The following is a 20,422-nucleotide window of genomic DNA, read 5'->3' as shown; positions in this document are numbered from 1 at the left end:
AAGATGTTATGTAGACATGTATACCAGTTGAAAAGTAGATAATCAACAGAATTATCACTCCATTACTTTGTCAATTGAATGCTTTTTATTGGAACTGGTAGGTTGTGTAATGGGGACAACCTGAAGATGTGTGGATGAGGTGTGTTTTCAGTACAAAAACCCCTCCTCACCGTTGTTTGCGATGGAGGCCAAGCACCGCTCTTAATCTGTTGGCATTGCAGTAAAGGACATGTTTCTAAAAAAGATGTAGGTCTCCAAGTAGTATTATTTGATGATGGTGATATAATGTATAAATGCAGCAGGTAATGGTGCTCATGCATTCCTGCAAGTTTTAGTGTGTACATATCCAGCTTGATCCATTACGGTTGATTGCCCCGAGATCAGCAGAGTAACTTTCCATATCTATGAACAGGGCCAGAGAATTTTCGTCATGAATGGAGGCATAGTTTAATCATGTCTGCATTTACTGCATTGAAATGCACACTGTATGCCGAAGTCAGAGAAACATGCTTTTTGTCTTTCTCTGCTTGCCATGATAACCAGTTCCTCTCTTCAGACTATGTTCCTTATTTATTTAAAATTAACTTTGCTTATTCAGAAACATTTTGAGTGACTTATCTTTTAGATTCGTCTGCAGCGATCGACAGACTGATATCAACCTAGTTTTCCCTATCTGTTAATTAGAAAAATAGATCAGGATCACTGGTCAAGCATGCACCCAAAGGAATTAGACGTAACTGTTAGCAGCTACCGGTTGTCTTTTTGCAACTCAATGAAAAAAAACACTGAAAATGAATCGAAAGTCTGTAAATACATATAAACTACATGGATGTGTGTTCCTGATAAACCACAGTCTGTCAGAAAGTAAATAGCTCGGTACTTGAAGTAAACGGAAGTTTGTAAGTTGGGTTCTGCAGGATCGTCACAGCGACTGTGAACAGGTCAAACTTATGTCACCTCCTTTAACCTTTTCTTAGTTTTACAAAGCGCTTTGCAATGTCTTTCTCTTTCAGCCACTCACGCAAGCATCACACAGCCTTGTGAAAAATGAGCGTTCCCTAAATGCAGACCTTTCTTATCTTTTCAGTCACGCAAAAACAAACATTTCTTTTGCAAATTCAGGATGCAGTTTCTTCACCAAGGACACCGCAGCATGTGGAGATAAAGATAAATATAGATAAAGAAACGTTTATCCATCTTCAGACAGAAATGGGATACAACATTTCAGTGGTTGTGTGCCATTTCTGTCTGAAATCCCAAATTTCTGTTGTGCAAATGACAAAGCTAATCTGACTTAAACGTCTTCTCTGTGTGATTGTAAGAGTATTTTCAGTATTTCTAATGAATATTCAGTCAGCAGACACGAAGTCTTGTGGTAAAAATAATCTTTCACAGGCTGATAAGCTCAAGTTACAAAAACGTTTCTTCCTCTTTCACACGGAGGAAGAAGGAAGGATGATAACTAGAAACAAGACTGTTTGCCTTCACTGGACATTTGCTTTTGATTAGAGAAGTTGGTTATTTGATGCTGATCTAACTAAATAGGAAATTGTCAGACATTAAGACAAAATTGTTTTTCTGTTTCAGATTCAGACTCATTTGGTAAGAAATGTGACCTGAACTTTATATTTTAATGTTTAAACTTGAGATTTATTAAGTGTAGCTTCTTTTACATCATATCAGCTTTAAGAAATATTTTTAATATTTTTTTCATTTTGTCTCTATTTTATTTTCCAATTACTTTCAATTGTAACTACCGATTCTGGTTTAAATGTTTGAAAGTTGCTTTAAAAAAGTAAAAACTGAATGGTTCATTGAAAACCTACTTTAATGAAAACACGGACATACGGCCGTTTATTTCAGCTTGTTTTCAGTCTCAGAGATGAAGGAGGAATGTAGGAGTTTCATGGCAGCCCTGTCTGTGAACGCGGTGACAGTCAACATGTTCCTGAGTGTCTTCTTTCTTCCAGGTGAGCTCTTCGTTCTCTCACTTTCATTTGGAAACATTACATGAATCATTTCTAGTCTGAAATATTTGATACTGATATTGTTTAAAGGCTCCACGTGTAACATGCGGCAGCTGAACTGCAGTTTGTGTATCATGAACTTTGTCTTCAGGCAGATTTTGCTCCACATTATGTTCATCATTAGTCTGGTTTTACAGGTGTTTTGGCTGCATGTGATGGGGTACCAGCAAGCCTCTCTATTACTGCACCAAAGGAGATGGAAACACTGCGTGGATCTTGTTTGCAAATCCCATGTAGCTTTAATACAGATCAAACAACATTTAAAAACACAGGAACTATCTATGGAGTGTGGATTAAACACGAGTGGAGTTTGCACAATAATCCAAACAATGTAGTTTTCAACAGCAGTAAGTCGGATAACATCTATCAAATGAAGATCACTGGAAACCTGAGTCAGAAAAACTGCACCACTCTGTTTTCTGATTTAAACACAAGTCATACAGACACATACTTCTTCAGGATTGAGAACGGACCGTTCAGAGCAACAGCTTGTAATGATCCTCTTAACATAACAGTTAAAGGTGAGAAAGTTTTTTCTTTATTACTCTTTAATGTTATTAGAAGGAATACAATTTGAAATTAGTTGTACATTTATCTTCATCAACAAATGAATTAAATCAAACGTGTCAGTTAGTAGTTTGTATATAAATGACACACAATAGACATACAGCATACATATACATATGTATACATACAATATGTTAATTTTCAAAGGAACTGTTAAGACAACAACCATCATGTACCTTAAAACAAGAGGACATGGAAATAAATCATCATCTATCGTATCAGGTCGAGTTGATGTAATTATTGTCAGCCATAACATTTGTGACCATATTTCAGCCTCCAAAGTACAGATGCAACATTAAGAGTTGTAACAGGAGAACTATTACTTAGATTTAATTGATCAACTTTTGGACTTGGCTTGATAACGCCACACTGATCTCCCTCTGTGTAGAGTCAAATAAAACTTTTATGGTTTTCTATTCCTTTTTTTTATGTTATCATTTGTGTTTGATGCTAAAACACAGATTCTGCTTGGAGCCCCAGAATTAAAATCTCAGGTGAACTGAAGGAGAAGGAGTCTGTCACCATCACCTGCTCAGCTCTCACTCCCTGTCCTCACTCCCCTCCTGAACTCACCTGGAATCTCCAACAACACTCTCACAGACAAATAGAGGAAAACACAGAGGGAACCTTTACAGCTAAAATCCAGGAGACCATCCCTCTGTCAGACACACATGATGGATACAACATCAGCTGCTCTGTCAGATATCCTGTGAATGCAGGAAAAGATGTCAAGACAGCAGAGACAGAAGTGACTCTCAGTGTTTCATGTAAGTGATCCTGTCAGCACATCATGGTTCAGCTGTTTCTGATTAATAAAGTTAATGTGTCACATTTGCCTCAGATGCTCCTAAAGACACCTCAGCATCCATCAGTCCATCAGATTTGGTGTCAGCAGGTAGCTGGATGAACCTGAGCTGCTCCAGCAGAGCCAATCCTCCCATCAGCAGCTTCACCTGGTTCAAGAACAGCAAACATGGAGCCATGAAAGTAGCTGAAGGAGACTTTTACAGACCCGAGATGGCCAACATGACAGATACAGAAAGTTACTTCTGTGTGGCTGCAAATATTCTGGGTAATCAGACGTCATCATGGATTCATTTAAAAAATGAAGGTAAATGCAGAATTCTTATTCCATATAAAACTGTCAAGTTTTCTTAGCAATTTGTAAAACAACCTGCAACTCCTCTTTTTTTAATTAGATGCATGTTATATAACCCTGCGTGAACAACTGAATTGTGTGACTTCCGGTTGTGCTCTCTAACTTTATCTTTTTTATCTTCTGCAGCTGGAAGCTCTCTGCTGTCAACTTCAGTTATTACAGTGATCGTTATCATCGTGCTCATCTGCCTGGTCGTTTTTGTTTGGTGAGTATCAGAATATAAATCCTCTCAAACACTATAGTTCTTAATAGAGTGTAGCCCAGGCTTCATACATCTGGATATTAGCGTAGTGTTAAGTGCACACTGTCTCTGTATATGTGTGTGGAACTTGGCATTTCAAGGGGTTAAATGAACTCCTGTGAGCTGATGTGAGATCAGCCAACGCCCTGTCTGATTGACGCGAAGCGGCGAGTTAGATGTAAGTGTGACACAGTCCGACCACTTCGCTTCAATGTATGTGAGAGACTACATCCTCTTGTTAGATGGATGAGAGTTGTTCTGCTTCGACAGTTCTCAACGTGTTAAGTGACCGAGAGTTGCTGTACGGAGTCTCCAGACCCTTGTGTTAACGGATGCTGCTCGGCCGTGACTTAATGGTCAGGTTTTTTTTATCGTAATACGATTTGATGAGGATTTGAGGATAAGAGAAAAGATGTTGTGACCAAGGCCGACATCACCGGAGGACCGAGTTGGAGTGAGATATGTGGGTACACACACAAATTAAAGGGCCTCAACAAACTGACACTGAGCTCATAAATGAAGACTCAACCCAAAACAACAGAGGATACCTTTTGTTTTTTTTTATGCGTGCTGTTAATATGTTTCCTTTGTTATTTTCATTTTTTTTCCATTGTTCTGCATTGAATGCTTATAGCCATGTTCTTATTTGGAAGAAAATATATATTTAGATGTTATTTGCAAACTTAACTGTGTGTCTCAGTATTGGCATTCACTCCCTGGACTCTAAGAGCGAAACCCTAGATATTCTGGTACTGGAATGTTTGTTCGTTGCAGTCATACTTACCTGATGAAAAGGGGGTTACAGAAGTTTTCACAAATAAACTTTAATTCAAGGTGAGAATGTAATGAGCATGTTGGAATGTTTCTCCTGCTTCTTCTCTTTCTGTCCTTCGTCAGTAACTTCCACAAACTGGATTTTAACGTCTATGTTTAATACTGATGTTCATCCTCTAATCTTTGCTTCGTATCAGTCTTAACTCGCTCTCCGTCTGTGTCTCTGTGTTTTAACCTGAAACACAGTAGAATTATTCTTACTGCTCTCTGATGTCTTCCAGGTGCTTTAAGTCCAAACATCCAACTCCACATCAGACTCAGGTGGGTTAATGTTTAACTTTTGTGAACAGTACTGCACTGTGAATGTGATTGTAGTCTAAGATTTCTGACAGCAGCTGCATGAACAGTAAGCGTTTCATTAAAATTCTGTTTAATTGGGATCAGATAACCGTTCACTGAGCAAGAGTCATTATTTAATTCAGCCTCTACAAATCTAAGGCCTGTTATAGTCTTGTGGTCTAGGAGTAGAATGAGAGTCTATTTCATAGAGCTGACTGTTCCTTGGGAAGAATTAGTAGCAGAAGCATATGAAAGAAAAAAGCTTAGGTATGTGGAGTTGGGGGCAGAAGCAGAGCAGCGAGGATGGAAAGTCAGAATGTGTCCAGCGGAAGTAGGATGTAGAGGATTTGTTGCAAAATCTGTTGTCTCATTGTTGAGGGAGCTGGGTGTAAGTGGACAGAGTGTGAGGACAAGTTTCTTGTGTTTACCTTGAATTGTGTGGAAGGATCCAGCTCACTGCATTTCTTGCTCAACACGTTTCCACAGAGCCAAACAGGTGAGGATCGTGCTCCTCAAACGCCAGCCACTAAAACAGAGGAAGAACTCCATTATGAAGAAATGAACTTCTTCAACAAGAGACCTGAACCTTCCTCCGTCTCAGTGCAGGACGGCAGACGGGAGCAGGAGACGGTGTACGCACAGGTCAAAGTGTCGGAGCCACAAAACAGCTCAACACAGACCGCTGACAGCCCAGAGGATCTCTATGCTCAAGTGAAGAAAAAGTAACTTCTGTCGTGTGATCACAAAGAGATTTGAATTTTGTTTCTACAAGATATTAGTTATTGTTGAAATACAGGGAATCTGTTGTTTTCAGGAAGCTCTAAAGCTCACATGGTTTGGTCACTGACATCATCATTGATATCTTAAGGTTATTCTCCTTCACAGGTACAATCCTCCAATGAAAATGTTACTTATGTAAATGTTTTATCATGAAAATGTCCTTCCAATATTAGATGTAAAAGTACTCAAAATAAATATCTACTGTATTATTAAGTTATTACTTTCTCACTATTATTATTATTACTGTCATTATTTCATTCGTCAGTGGTAAAGTGGGACTTTCAACTTTTTTTACGAGCAGCTCATTTTTAACTGTTTTCATTCCAACTGTTACTGAGGATTTGATTGAGAAAGTTTTCATGTTGGATTAATCTGCTCATTGTCTCTCCAATATTCAACTGATTGTAAACAGTATATTTAAAGTTTTGGTTTCAAAGCTCTCTACTTCAGAGCTTTTAATGAATAAAACTTTCCAACATCAGCAGCCTGGACACTGGATTGTAAAACGTCTCAAAGGCGCTCTGAGGCCATGTTGGTTGTGCTTGCACCGGTTCAGCTGTTGCAGCATTAGTATGTAAAAGTGTCCAAAAGGCAGCTGTTGCATTGTAGATTGTCTCTCTTACACATTTCTCTTCATACAGAGAAAAGCAGGCTTCTCTGTTTTCATGCACAAAATTCACTGATAGTTCTAAACCCTCAACATGTGCTGTTGTTATGGAAACCAAAGAGAAGCAGGATGTTTGTTTACCACAGTGATCTGCAGTCATGGATCACAACCTGCTAATCCAAGCTCACTTGTAATGCTTGTACCAAAGATAAAACTTATTTTTTAGTTCAGCTGCTTTAGAATTCCAGTCAGTGGCTCTGATTCCTGCAGATTCAGCTCAGCCTCCACCTGAACTGGCAGATCAACTTCAGCTTTCTGAGTCAAGCAGTCTCTCAACTCCTTGGTCTCCGTCTATCAGACATTCTTGGGCACACTGAACATAGGACCCATTTCCACCTTTGATGCTGAGATGTTTAGTGTAGATGGTGCCATCTTATGGAAGCCAGCTGATGATGCTCTTGTAGGCCAAAGTTTTCTCTGTCATTTCATTTCACCTGAGCACAGAAGAAGAGGAAGATATCTACAGATTTATCAGGATTCAAACATCATCATCTTTCAGCTTGTTATCAGTTGAATCTTTTTTAATGGAACATTTAGGTGAATCACAGTATTATCTAGGCCAGTACACATAAACAGTCAATACATAAGCAATAAACAATAGCAACAAATAACCACAGATATGTAGAAGTTTTCAGAACCCCTGAACAGATCAGATATTATTGTGAATTTTGAGGTATAAAGAATTAAACACAAACCTGCAGGAGACATACTGTACGTGAAATAATAATATACCAAAACTTTTGATTTTGACTTGAGAAAATACTGAAATGAAAAGAAGATGCAGTTTTATTCCTTGAATATCATTTGAAGTTCTAAGAAATGTGTATCTACGTGGTGTACATAGCATGGTTAGATCTTCTCACAGATATTCAGTGATATTCAGGTCAGAGGACTGTGAGAACTGTCACAACATCTTCAACTCTTGGTCAAAGTAGCTCATTTCCAGTACCACTGGCTGCCACACAAGCTCAAAGCTGAACATTCCCACCTCCATGCTTGAGACAAACCGTCCTTTGATGAAGTCAAATGGAAGACCCGCGAACCCTGAATTGGATCAAGCGGTTATAGAAAAATGGATGGATGGATGGCAAGAGGCTGGAAAAGATGCTTTCAGGAGCCGCTCGGGGACGGAAGCTTGCTGCGAGTTTTAGTCGGCCAGGAGTCCCGCAGACTCGCTCATAGCAGAGCTGTTGCTCTGTTCTTTGGGTCTCTTTAACTCCAGAAATCCAAATGTAACACTAGCTTGATAAATAAGATTCATATGTTGTATTATCATAAGTAATATTTTATAATTGTCCTTAAAAAATTTTTAAATTATTTTGCATTTGTATTTTTTTTTTTGCATTTATATTTGCATCACCCCTTCAATCTGCAGAGGTCCCTGGTGGCCCCCACTTTTAAAATCACTCCTCTAAGCTAATGAAACAGCATAAAAGAAAAGTCAAGAAACCATTTTATTCATGTCTCTTCTTTGATTTCACCCAAAAGCAAGCCAGACAGATAGACTGTCATCACTGACCTCACAAAGGGGCTCTGCCTGCATGATCTTTTGGGGCTGCTTTGTTCTATTGGCTGTTCACCTTGTCTCTGCTGTCTGTCACTCACGCCACACCTAACAGCCCACTGCTGCTGTTGTCACTTAAATGCACTTTGATGCACCTGCCTCAAACACCTTTTTTATTGCTTCAACATGTGTTTTTACAGTTTAAACCTTCAAGTTCCATCTGTTTTACGTTCTGTTCTGGTGTGTCTGATTGATTGACAGCAGCATTAGAAAGGGGCCTGAGACAAAGGATTCAAGGATTCAAAGGTTTATTGTCATATGTGCAGTTAGAAACGTGTTTCTGTGAACAATGAAATTCTTTTCTTTGTTGCCCGCACTGGATGTCCAAATATATAATAATAAAAGATAAGATAAAGATAAAATAAGCATGCAACAACAACATTCTAACAGGTTTCTTAAATAAAATAAAAATATAGAAATCTGGCCTGTATACATAATGTGCAGTAGTGCGCTACATTAGCTGTCTTTGTGCAGTAGTCAGTAGTAAAGTGGTTGTGCAAAATTGAAAGTACATTCAGGTAGTCAGTTAAAAAGACAGTTGCAGTAGGTGACCCCAAGTTCAGTCTTTGGCAGAGTTCAGTGATCCGATGGCAGTGGGAAAAAAAAGAGTTTTTAAATCGGGTGGTTTTGCACTTCACACTCCTGAACCTGCGTCCTGAGGGCAGAAGTGAGAACAGTCCGTGCTGGGGGTGTGTGGGGTCTTTGATGATGGAGGCAGCTCGTCTGTGGACTCTCCGTTGGTAGATGCTCTGCAGAGATGGATGGTGTTCTTGTGATTTTTGATGCAGTCTTTACCACTCTCTGCAGGCCTTTGCGGTCTTTCACGGTGGAGCTGCCGTATCATACAGTGATCGAGGTGGTTAAGATGGATTCAATGACGCAGCTGTAGAAGTTGCTGAGAATCTTGGGTGACATGCCAAATTTTCTCAGCCTCCTCAGGAAGTACAGCCGCTGCTGAGCCTTCTTTACCACCTGTGTGGTCAGGGGCGGTCCTAGGGGCGGGCAGACCGGGCAGGCGCCCGGGGCGGCATCGCGGAGGGGGCGGCATTGCGGGGGAGTGAAAAAAAAAAAAAAAGATGATTTAAAAAAAAAAAAATCGAGGATGGGGGGGGTTGTGTATTCGTGGAGCCCCCATCTTCCCCTCCTCCCCTTGGCCAGACTCAAGGCTGAGTTTTGCTTGCGTCTTGCGCGTATGTTAATGGATCGAGACGTTCATACTTCATTTTGCTTTGTCGGCGGTTGCGTGTGCTGCGTGGCGATTCACCGCCAGGACAGTAGATGGAGTAGCGGGTTTTTTCAATGACAAGCCTACAACGATGAAAGGAAATTCACCGCCAGGAGCTCTTTGGCAAGTTTCTCTTCCATAGATTCATGCTTCTTCTTCTTCTTGTAAATAGCCGGTATTTTGTCAGATTTTCAACACCTTGCGGGTCTAAACGACTACTTTCTCGCCTGAAAATGTTTCAAATGTTGCTAAAGTTATATATTTACAGAGTTTATAGCTTAAGGTAAATCAGCTTTTCAGGCCGGCTGATTTCGGCTCGGGCAGGAGTGAAGTGCACTGTGTCTAAACGCTCTGCATACTGTCAGATCGATCAAGTAGTAGGTGGTTTCGACCACAGCCAGTGGCTTGCGCTTGCGTCTTGCGTGAAGTTTAGAAAATTGAGGTGACACACGCAAGCACGCAAGGGGGGGCTTGCAACCGCGCAAGGGCTTGCGTTGCGGCTTGCGTTGCGGCTTGCGTCTTGCGTTGCGTCTTGCGTTACCGACTATAAACCAGGCATCAGACTCAGATCACACATCATCAATACACGTTTCGGCCACAGTTGTTTTTTGGCGCCCCCATCTTCCCCTCCTGACACTCACCTCTCGTGTTAGGTGAGCAACGCAGCACAGTGCAGAGTTTGTGCAGGGGGGAGGGGGAATGATTCAATGTTTTTTTTTCCTTTTGTTGATTGTATTTTTCCACTTGGTCGGTCATTTGCGATTTCAAGCCTTTCATTCACTCACAGGGTGATAACAAAAAAAGTGTCAAGTGTAATCATTATCATTATGACACAATAAAGTATTAAAAAATATATATATTCTTGAATGTTTGTACTTTACCGTAGCACCTGATAGTATTTTAACTGCCTTAACCCCTTAGTATTCCTGGTGATTTGCCTGAAGGAACGCCTGCAAACTGCACTTTTTCTTAAACGATCACTGTAGATTATTCTACAGGAAAAACTACATATGAGCCTTTTCCTCATGGCTTGAAGGAAGCCTCTCTTTGAGCTGGGCTCCGTTGACCAATAGGAAAGAAATGCGATGGAGCGGGCGGGGGAATCGCTTTACGCAGGGCCTGGCCATCATTGGCTGAAGCTGTTGTAGAAATCACCCAGCAACCTGACTGCTGAAACGGGACATGTTTAGTGAGGGGGATGAACGCGCGCGGCTTTCAAATAAACACAGAAAACAGGATGTTTGATGGCATTTCGTGTCGTGTGGATGGAAATATTTAATTACACAAAGAAACGTTGTGTTATTTCGATACAGCAACATTTACGTTGCATATTCATGCCTTTGGTGGACCTAAAGTGAGGATTTTGACCAAAACATTTGTACTGGGCTCGTTCTCCTGATGGATACGGAGAGAAAGATATTGGAGCTGTTTCTGTGCCAGAGGGCGACGAACGTGGTATCAATAATAGTACTAATGAGAAAGTGAAGAAGACAGAATGAGCCAGCACAGTCGGCACCAGCACCGGGTCTCGCCCGGGGCGTAAATCAGTGTCGGGCCGCCACTGTGTGTGGTGTTGAATGTCCAGGTGAGGTCGTTACTGAGGTGGACCCCCAGATATTTAAAGCTGCTCACCCTCTCCACTTCCAGGCCTTGGATAGACAGTGGCTGATGAGGTCTCCTCTCCCTCCTCATGTCCACTATCATTTCCTTGGTCTTGTCTGTGTTCAGGGTGAGGTTGTTGTCTCCACACCATGTCCCCAGGCTGTCCACCTCCCTCCTGTAAGCTGCGTCTCCGCCAGTGATGCGTCCAATCACAGCAGTGTCGTCAGCGAACTTGAGGATGATGTTGTCGGGGTGAGAGGCGGCACAGTCGTGGGTGAACAGGGTGTAGAGGATGGGGCCGAGGACGCAGCCCTGAGGTGTACCGATGCTGGTGGTGATGCTGGCTGAAGTCCTATTCCCAATCCTGACAGACTGTGGTCTGCCAGTCAGAAAGTCCAAGAGCCAGTCACAGAGGGTGGTGTGGAGTCCAAGGGCAGACAGTTTGTGGGTGAGTTTGTGGGGGATGACCGTGTTAAAGGCAGAGCTGTAGTCGATAAAGAGTACCCTGATGTAGGAGTCTTTATTTTCCAGGTGGGAGAGGGAGACGTGCTGGGCGGCGGCGATGGCGTCAGAGGTGGACCTGTTGTGCCTGTAGGCGTACTCCAGGGGGTCTGTAGTGTCCGGTATGCAGCTCTGAATATGGGACAGTACCACTCTCTCAAAGCACTTCATAATGATTGAAGTGAGTGCTATTGACTTATAGTCATTCAGGCAGGATGGGGGGTTCTTCTTGGGAAGGGGGACGACGGTGGTGGTCTTGTAGCAGGTGGGGACAGTACATTGGCTGAGGGAGTGGTTGAAGATGGAAGTGAGAACGTTAGCCAGCTCGTCGGCACACGCTCTGAGGGCACGTCCGGATATGTTGTCGGGGCCGGCAGCTTTCCGGGGCTGGATGCTTCTCAGTGCTTTGTGTACCTGGGCTGATGTGATGGCTGGCGGGGGGGAGGGGGGATGAGTAGCCGAGGTGTGTGTGTGTTCTGTAGAGGTGGTGGGGGTGGGGGTGGAGCTCTCGAAGTGTGTGTGGAACACGTTGAGGTCGTCCGGCAGGCTGTCTGAAGAGCTGATGGTGGTGGTGGTTCTGGAGCCAGTTCTGAAGTCTGTGATGTGGTCCAGAGCTTGCCACATCCTCCTGGCGTCAGCGTTGGAGTAGAAGTCCTCTGTCTTCTCTCTGTGCTGCATCTTGGCCGCTCTTATGGCCTTCTCCAGTCTGTACTGTGGAGCTTTGCGCTCAGCCTCGTTGCCAGATTTAAATGCAGCGGTGCGAGCACGCAGTAAGCACAGTACCTCGCTGTTAACCCAGGGCTTCTGATTGGGGAACTTCTTGACTTGTATGGTGGGTATGATGTTCTCAACACAAGTGCTGATATACCCAGACACATACTCAGCATACTCCTCTACGCTGACAGAAAAGTCCTCCCGGGTGGCTGCGGCTCTGAACACATCCCAGTCTGTTGCAGTAAAACAGTCCTGCAGAGTGCTCTCAGCCTCCGGTGACCATAGCTGAACCTGTCTGGTAACAGGGTTCGATTGTTTGAGTCTCTGTCTGTAGGCCGGATACAGGAACAAGGAGATGTGATCTGAGCTGCCAAATGGGGGACGAGGTGCCGCCCTCAGAGCCCCCCGGATGTTGCTGTATGCGTGGTCCAATGTGAGCAAGTGAGCAAACAGTGATTGTCTATGAGGTGAAATGTGGTGGCAGACTTTAACCAATTAAAATAAAACTGCCTCCATCAACTCTTTCTGGCCCATAAACTGCCAGGCAGACTCGCACTTCTTTCCTCTCTCACTCTTGCTCTCTCTCTCTCTCTCTCTCGCTTTCATAAACCACAGTGAGTTTTTCTGAAAGTGGTGGTGAGATGTAAACTGGTAGTTGTGTACATAGTGATGAGGAAAAAAAAGGTGAGAACTTGAAGTGAATGGAGGAAGTTGGTTTGGTGGGTTCAGTGATTGTAGCAACCCAGTTTCCAACGATGAAGTTTCTTCATCATGTGCACCAGATCTGTGTTTGATCCTCATGTTTAGTCTGTTTATTGTCACTCATGTGAAAGACTGTTTCTGTTTGTGGGCAGAAAATGAATGTGAAGGTAAAAATAATTACACATTTCATTCATGTCATCTGCAATAGTTCACAGTTAAAAAAAAGAAAAGACTTTTCTGATATGACCTAACAAACTAAAAACCTCTTTCTAAAACATCAACATATTAAATGTCTAAATATTCATCCTGCTGTTTACCAGGCAGTAGATGACAGTGAGGTCATCGATAAAACAATCCGCCTTAAGAGTACGTCATTCACACTTCGATGAGCTGAAGATGCCACAAAAAGATCACTTCCTCTTCACACGGTTGGTGTAGGAAGGATAAAAACCTCTCAGCTTTGACTCGACATTTGCTTTTAAGCCGAGAAGTTGGTTATTTCTTCTGCTGATGATCAACAAGTTACCAGATTCTAAACGTAAACATTTTCTTATTTCACCACAAATTTGGTAAGAAATCTTTTCATTTCTAAAATTTATGCTTAATGTTTGCTGCCACAGCATCTAATTTTTTTTCTTGATTTCGAATTTTTCGGAAATGAATTTGCTTCCAAATGATGAATTACAGATCTATTCTACAAATTAGATTCTTTAATATGAAAATACAAAAATGTTTTTCATTTCTAACAGTAAAATGTGGTTGATGGTGATTCCTTGGTTTGAATGTGTGAGTTTGAAGTTGCTACGCAAGAATTTAAACGTTTATCCAAAATCTGCTTTGATGAAAACACGGACATACGGCCGTTTATTTCAGCTTGTTTTCAGTCTCAGAGATGAAGGAGGAATGTAGGAGTTTCATGGCAGCCCTGTCTGTGAACGCGGTGACAGTCAACATGTTCCTGAGCGTCTTCTTTCTTCCAGGTGAGCTCTTTGTTCTCTCACTTTCATTTGGAAACATTACATGAATCATTTCTGGTCTGAATTAATTGATACTGATATTGTTTAAAGGCTCCACGTGTAACATGCTGCAGCTGAACTGCAGTTTGTGTATCATGAACTTTCTCTTCAGGCAGATTTTGCTCCACATTATGTTCATCATTAGTCTGGTTTTACAGGTGTTTTGGCTGCATGTGGTGGGGTACCAGCAGACCTCTCTATTACTGCACCAAAGGAGATGGAAGCACTGAGTGGATCTTGTTTGCAAATCCCATGTAGCTTTAATACAGATCAAACAACATTTAACAACAGAGGAACTATCTATGGAGTGTGGATTAAAAGTGAATCACAGTTTGCAAAAGACTCAAATAATGTTATTTTCAACAGCAGTAAGTCGGATAACATCTATCAAATGAAGATCACTGGAAACCTGAGTCAGAAAAACTGCACCACTCTGTTTTCTGATTTAAACTCAAGTCATACAAACAGATACTTCTTCAGGATTGAGAACGGACTGTTCAAAGCAACAGCTTCCTGTAATCCTATTCAAATAACAGTTAAAGGTGAGAAAGTTTTCTCTTTATTACTCTTTAATGTTATTAGAAGGAATACAATTTGAAATTAGTTGTACATTTATCTTCATCAACAAATGAATTAAATCAAACGTGTCAGTTAGTAGTTTGTATATAAATGACACACAATAGACATACAGCATACATATACATATGTATACATACAATATGTTCATTTTCAAAGGAACTGTTAAGACAACAACCATCATGTACCTTAAAACAAGAGGACATGGAAATAAATCATCATCTATCATATCAGGTCGAGTTGATGTAATTATTGTCAGCCATAACATTTGTGACCATATTTCAGCCTCCAAAGTACAGATGCAACATTAAGAGTTGTAACAGGAGAACTATTACTTAGATTTAATTGATCAACTTTTGGACTTGGCTTGATAATGCCACACTGATCTCCCTCTGTGTAGAGTCAAATAAAACTTTTATGGTTTTCTTTTTTTTTTTGATGTTATCATTTGTGTTTGATGCTAAAACACAGATTCTGCTTGGAGCCCCAGAATTAAAATATCAGGTGAACTGAAGGAGAAGGAGTCTGTCACCATCACCTGCTCAGCTCTCACTCCCTGTCCTCACTCCCCTCCTGAACTCACCTGGAATCTCCAACAACACTCTCACAGACAAATAGAGGAAAACACAGATGGAACCTTTACAGCTAAAATCCAGGAGACCATCCCTCTGTCAGACACACATGATGGATACACCATCAGCTGCTCTGTCAGATATCCTGTGAATGCAGGAAAAGATGTCAAGACAGCAGAGACAGAAGTGACTCTCAGTGTTTCATGTAAGTGATCCTGTCAGCACATCATGGTTCAACTGTTTCTGATGAATAAAGTTAATGTGTCACATTTTCCTCAGATGCTCCTAAAAACACCTCAGCATCCATCAGTCCATCAGATTTGGTGTCAGCAGGTAGCTGGATGAACCTGAGCTGCTCCAGCAGAGCCAATCCTCCCATCAGCAGCTTCACCTGGTTCAAGAACAGCAAACATGGAGCCATGAAAGTAGCTGAAGGAGACTTTTACAGACCCGAGATGACCAGAACGACAGATACAGAAAGTTACTTCTGTGTGGCTGCAAATATTCTTGGTAATCAGACGTCATCATGGATTCATTTAAAAAATGAAGGTAAATGCAAAATTGCCTTTTTATTGTATATGTATGATATACAGCAATTACATCTGGTATAGTAGAATTTATTAGCTTGATTTTGTAGCTTTTTAGACCATTCTGTCTACTTGGTTCTTTAGTCATCTGGTTTTGTTTGTTTTGGAACAGGGAGCTCTCCCCTGCTGACCTCAGTTATTACAGTGATCATTGTCATTGTGCTCATCTGCCTGGTCGTCTGTGTTTGGTGAGTATCAGAAATTACAGCATCTGTCACGATGTGGTTCCTCACAGTGAAACTGAACCTGATTTAAGGTGAGGACATGTTCAATACATTTTCTCCCAGTCTTGTTTGCTAAGCAGCAAATTCCACACATGGAAAACATATCAAATATTGAGTGGGAAAAATATCGGCCCATTTTGAATTTTATGGCAGCAACAGGTTTAAAAAAAAGTTGGGTGAGGGCCATGTTTACCACTGTGTAGCATCCCTTCTACAGTCTGTAAACATCTGGGAACTGAAGAGACCGGCTCGGCTACTGGACCTTTGGGGGAGGATTGTTGTCCCATTCTGGTCTTATATAGAATTCTAGCTGCTCAGCAGTCCTGGGTCTTCTTGTTATACACAAAAGATGAGTGGAGTTGCCAAGTGTCCTCTGTCCAGCGTCAATGCAAGATGAGTTTAGGCAAAGAAAATAACTTGACAGTTGTAACAGGTGAAGTATTCAGTTTTGCATTTGCCGGGAGCACATGTTGCTCTAAAACCTGAATATACCCTTCACCATTTGTGGTGCCTTTCTAGATGTGCAAGTTGCCCTAAACACAGGCATCCATCCGACCACATCCTCATTCTAATCCCCTCTTTGGTTCAGAGGATGCCGTGTCCATGAGTGCCAAAATTGATTTAGAATTCTGATTCGCCTGATCATTGAACAACTTCCCACTTTGCCTGAGTCCATTTTAAATGAGCTGTGGTCCTGAAAAGATGGTGATGTTTCTGGATCATGTTCACCTCTGGCTTCTTCTTGGAATGACAGGACTTTGACTTGTGTCCATGGGTGGTACAGTGAACTGTGTTCACAGGCCATAATTAGAAAGTGTTCCTGATCCCACGTAGTGATTTTCATGATAAAATCACGCCTGTTGTTCATGTAGTGTCATCTGACTGTCCAAAAATCACAGGCATCCAGTACTGATTACTATGCCCTTGCTCTCAGTGAGTCTCTGAATCTTTTAATGATTCTATGTGCTGTACTGATGGTGGAATATTCAAAGTCTTTTTCAAGACAATTTTACATTGAATGACGTTATTATGGAATTTCTCCACTATATGCGGAAGCAGATTTTGTTTACAGATATTTGAACCTCTGCCCAGCTGAGAGACTCTGCCTCTCCAAGGTGCTTTTATTTCATATACACAATCGCATTACTGACCTTTTTTCCCAATTAACCTTATTAGTCTCACCACATCCCACCAGCTGTTTTGTTTTAGTATTACTTACTTTTCCAGCCTTTTGCTGCCTCTGTCTCTAATTTTCAAGAATCAATATATATATCATGTAAAATGCCTCACTTTCAACTTTTGATATGTTGTCCATGTTCCATGGCAAAATATTGGTTTATTAGGTTTGCCAATAATTTCATTCAGTTTTACCTTACATTTCACACAGCATCCAAATATTTTTAGGAGCTGTGTGAAACCAATGTTGTGCAGGTTTTTTTGTTCTGTCCTTCAGTCTTCCCCCAATTTAATCAGCAGCCTCCACCAACATGATTCTAATCTGCTGCTTTTCATTGATGATCTGTTTATTCTGTACTGTTTATTCCATATTAGTCTCTCAGTCTCTGACTCTTTGTTCAAACTACAGTAAAATCACTCTGACAGCTCTCTTATGTTTTCCAGGTACTTTAGGTCCAAATATTCAAATCCACAACAGCCTCAGGTTGGTAACACTTATAAAAGACGACAACATGTGTGTGACTGACTTTAGAAATTTTTGAGAGTATAGACAAACCTCATTTCTGTGGTTCTGATGGTTTGGGTCAACTTCAAAGAAAATGTGACAAATATCGAGCAGGTTTGATCCGAAGGTGACAAAGTTAGAGGGACAAATGACCAAAAGGAAATCTTACATTTTTACTTCCTCTCTTTCTTATTCAGGAAGGTAGCATGTAGATGCCTCTGTCAGTCCAGACAGTACCGTTAATTGCAGACTATATGTGAAAGATTTAGTAACGTGCAGACAAATCCAACACTTTTTATTTTCAATCAAGGTCACTGGTTTCAAAATTAAACCAGTATTAAACACAGTTCGTCCTAGTTCTTGAGATCTCTGACTGATTTCCTCCTCTGGGTAATATACAGGTTATACTGTAGAGGAGCATGTTTAAAGGTCTTCCAGTCTTTGTTTGTTCACACTGATTCCTCCATTCAGGGAGCTTTCCCATCAGGCCTCTCCCATAATAAAGCCCACATGTAATCTTTATTTCATAATCTAGTGGTTCTATAAATAGTTACAGTATATAATTACTGCAAGCCAAATGTAAGTTATTTTTCTAAGGTTCCTTTTTGCCTGGAGCCCCCAACCATCCAACCCCTTCTCAGCTTTTTAGGAAATGGGTTTATACCTTAACAGTTCACTGAAATAGTTTAAATTTCATCTCTGGAGTATTCAGTTAAATTGAGTCACTTTTCAATTCTGTGCAGAACGATGCAGCTCAGCGCATTGATTGTTCAACTCATTTTTCTACAGAGTCACACGGGTGAGGAGCTTTGCAGCCAAATGCCAACCAATCAAACAGAGGAGGAGCTCCAATATGAAGATATGAACTTCTTCAAGAAGAGACCTGAACCTTCCTGTGTCTCAGTGCAGGACGGCAGACAGCAGCAGGAGACGGTGAACGCACAGCTCAAAGAGTCTGAGCCAAAAAACAGCTCAACAGAGACTGCTGACAGCCCAGAGGATCTCTACATTCAAGTAAAGAAAAAAATGATCTCACACATTTACTTTGTACTTGTATAAGATGTTGGTTCATGTACTCCTGGCCATTTAATGATGGGAAGCTCCAAACGTCTTCACTCTGCAGTTTGCTTGTGATATCATCATTGATCATATTTGAGATCTCACATATCTGTTGTGCTGTGATCTGCATATGAGATCATGTATGTCAGCTTTTACAAAATTGTCTTACAGAAAAGTACTAACACTAGACTATAAATATGAAGCCAATTCCAGAAATGTGGAGATGTTTTCTAAAATGCAAAAAAAAAACAAGAACAATTATTAAACAGACACAAGTAAAAACAAAATTATTATTAATTATAGTCTTTTCACTGAGCATTTCCAATAATATCAAGTCACTTTAAACAAACCAGGCATGAGACATCTGTAACACTCAGAAATCCCTCAAAAATATTGAGCAAGATGTAGAAATACTGAAAAGTTGAAATAGAATACAACTAACAGAGTTCTGAGGGTCAGCATTGGGTACTAAGGGCCCATCCACCAAAGGTCTTGTCAACAGATTGCTGTTACCCATATCTGCTCCTCTTCTGGGTTAGCCTGAATAAAGTAGTCCTGTGCATTCCAGCAACAAGAGTGTCCAGTGATCCTGCTTTTCACTTCAGATGGTGGAAGCAGCTGCTCATGGTAAACAACACCCTCTGAACTTATTCTCAATGTGTTTCTGACATTCTAAACAAATTCTAGATTTGTTCACATTTTCTAAATACAAGAGAGTTGAACAGTGGAGACACTGAAAATCACTTCCTTTGTACTTGTGTCTGTTCAATAAAGATTCAAACAAATGAACTAATTACAGAAGTAAGTTCCTGGTTAAAGTGATAACTTAAATTGTAAGTTTACTGTTGAAGTTTTTACATTTTAGAAAACTTTCCAACTTTTCTGGAAGTGGGTGTACATCAACAGATAGCACGAGTTTCATTTAATGGCCATTAACTGAACAGGTATCATTATTTAACACCGTGTGGGAGGATCCAGCTCATAGAATTTTCTCGTTCAACACATTTTCTCACAGAATCAAACAGGTGAGGAGCTTGCTCTTCAAATCCCAGCCACTAAAACAGAGGAAGAACTCCATTATGAAGACATGACATTCTTCAAGCCGAGACCTGAACCTTCCTGTGTCTCAGTGCAGGACGGCAGACAGCAGCAGGAGACGGTGAACACACAGCTCAAAGAGTCGGAGCCAGAAAACAGCTCAACACAGGCTGATACCCTGGAGGATCTCTACACTCAAGTGACGAAGAAAACTACCTCTGTTGTGTGATCATATAAGTTTATTTTTGCCTCACACACGATATTAGATCATGTTAAATGACACAAAGAATGTCTTCTTCCTCCTCGCTTTTATCACAGGAAGCTCTGAACCTCCTCAAACTGCAGCTCACATGGTTTATTCACTGATAGCTTCATCGTTACCTCAAATGGCTGATGTGTGATAAGTGATCTGCATATCACATCATTTAGGCCAGTGGTGGAGGACCTCTTCAACAACCAGACATATTGGCAATTTAACAATTTATTAATGTAACAAACAGGGGCCTCAGTGGTGGTTTGCACTGTCGCCTCACAGCATCAGGGTTCCTGGTCCAAAACCCAGATGGGTTCTGTATTCCGGCTTCCTCTCACCACCCAAAAACATGCATGTCAGGTTAATTGGTGACTCTAATGCAAACAGTTGTTAGCATCCCCTGCAGTGCTGAAAAGGCTTGTTTTCCAAATAGTGTTTACCACAGAGGCGTGTTGCCAACCACCAGCTGGTGACGATAAAACAAGCAAATACATTCACAAACTTTGTTTCAAACACTGCTTGGGAATGTTGCCCATGTATGGAAAGCCCAAGGA

At 41.2% G+C, this 20,422-nt stretch overlaps 2 protein-coding genes across 2 annotated transcripts; both read left to right on the top strand.

Annotated features, from left to right (window-relative positions):
• Positions 1–1,882: 1,882 nt before the first annotated feature.
• LOC142370508 (sialic acid-binding Ig-like lectin 13) lies at positions 1,883–9,007 on the top strand. Its single transcript, XM_075453086.1, has 8 exons — positions 1,883–1,970; positions 2,165–2,548; positions 3,056–3,361; positions 3,436–3,705; positions 3,880–3,958; positions 5,050–5,089; positions 5,594–5,829; positions 8,926–9,007. Exons 1-8 carry the CDS (start codon positions 1,883–1,885, stop codon positions 9,005–9,007), a joined length of 1,485 nt encoding a protein of 494 aa, XP_075309201.1.
• A 4,747-nt stretch (positions 9,008–13,754) lies between these two features.
• On the top strand, positions 13,755–19,844 carry LOC142370507 (sialic acid-binding Ig-like lectin 13). Its single transcript, XM_075453084.1, has 8 exons — positions 13,755–13,842; positions 14,037–14,420; positions 14,926–15,231; positions 15,306–15,575; positions 15,726–15,801; positions 17,458–17,497; positions 18,308–18,532; positions 19,593–19,844. The coding sequence occupies exons 1-8, from the start codon at positions 13,755–13,757 to the stop codon at positions 19,842–19,844; spliced, it is 1,641 nt and encodes a 546-aa protein (XP_075309199.1).
• The last annotated feature ends 578 nt before the right edge of the window (positions 19,845–20,422 follow it).

Source organism: Odontesthes bonariensis, chromosome 20 (assembly GCF_027942865.1).
Source record: "Odontesthes bonariensis isolate fOdoBon6 chromosome 20, fOdoBon6.hap1, whole genome shotgun sequence".
Lineage (NCBI taxonomy): Eukaryota > Metazoa > Chordata > Actinopteri > Atheriniformes > Atherinopsidae > Odontesthes > Odontesthes bonariensis.
Note: the sequence above shows the minus strand (reverse complement) of the source record. Positions and strands in the feature narration are given on the sequence as shown.

Coding starts and splice junctions, on each gene's coding strand:
- LOC142370508 (XM_075453086.1), top strand. CDS start 1,883: ATGAAGGAGGAATGTAGGAGTTTCATGGCAGCCCTGTCTGTGAACGCG. Junction 3,362..3,435: donor AGTGACTCTCAGTGTTTCAT/GTAAGTGATCCT, acceptor CATTTGCCTCAG/ATGCTCCTAAAGACACCTCA. Junction 3,959..5,049: donor TGCCTGGTCGTTTTTGTTTG/GTGAGTATCAGA, acceptor GATGTCTTCCAG/GTGCTTTAAGTCCAAACATC.
- LOC142370507 (XM_075453084.1), top strand. CDS start 13,755: ATGAAGGAGGAATGTAGGAGTTTCATGGCAGCCCTGTCTGTGAACGCG. Junction 15,576..15,725: donor GATTCATTTAAAAAATGAAG/GTAAATGCAAAA, acceptor GTTTTGGAACAG/GGAGCTCTCCCCTGCTGACC. Junction 18,533..19,592: donor CAGAGGATCTCTACATTCAA/GTAAAGAAAAAA, acceptor ATTTTCTCACAG/AATCAAACAGGTGAGGAGCT.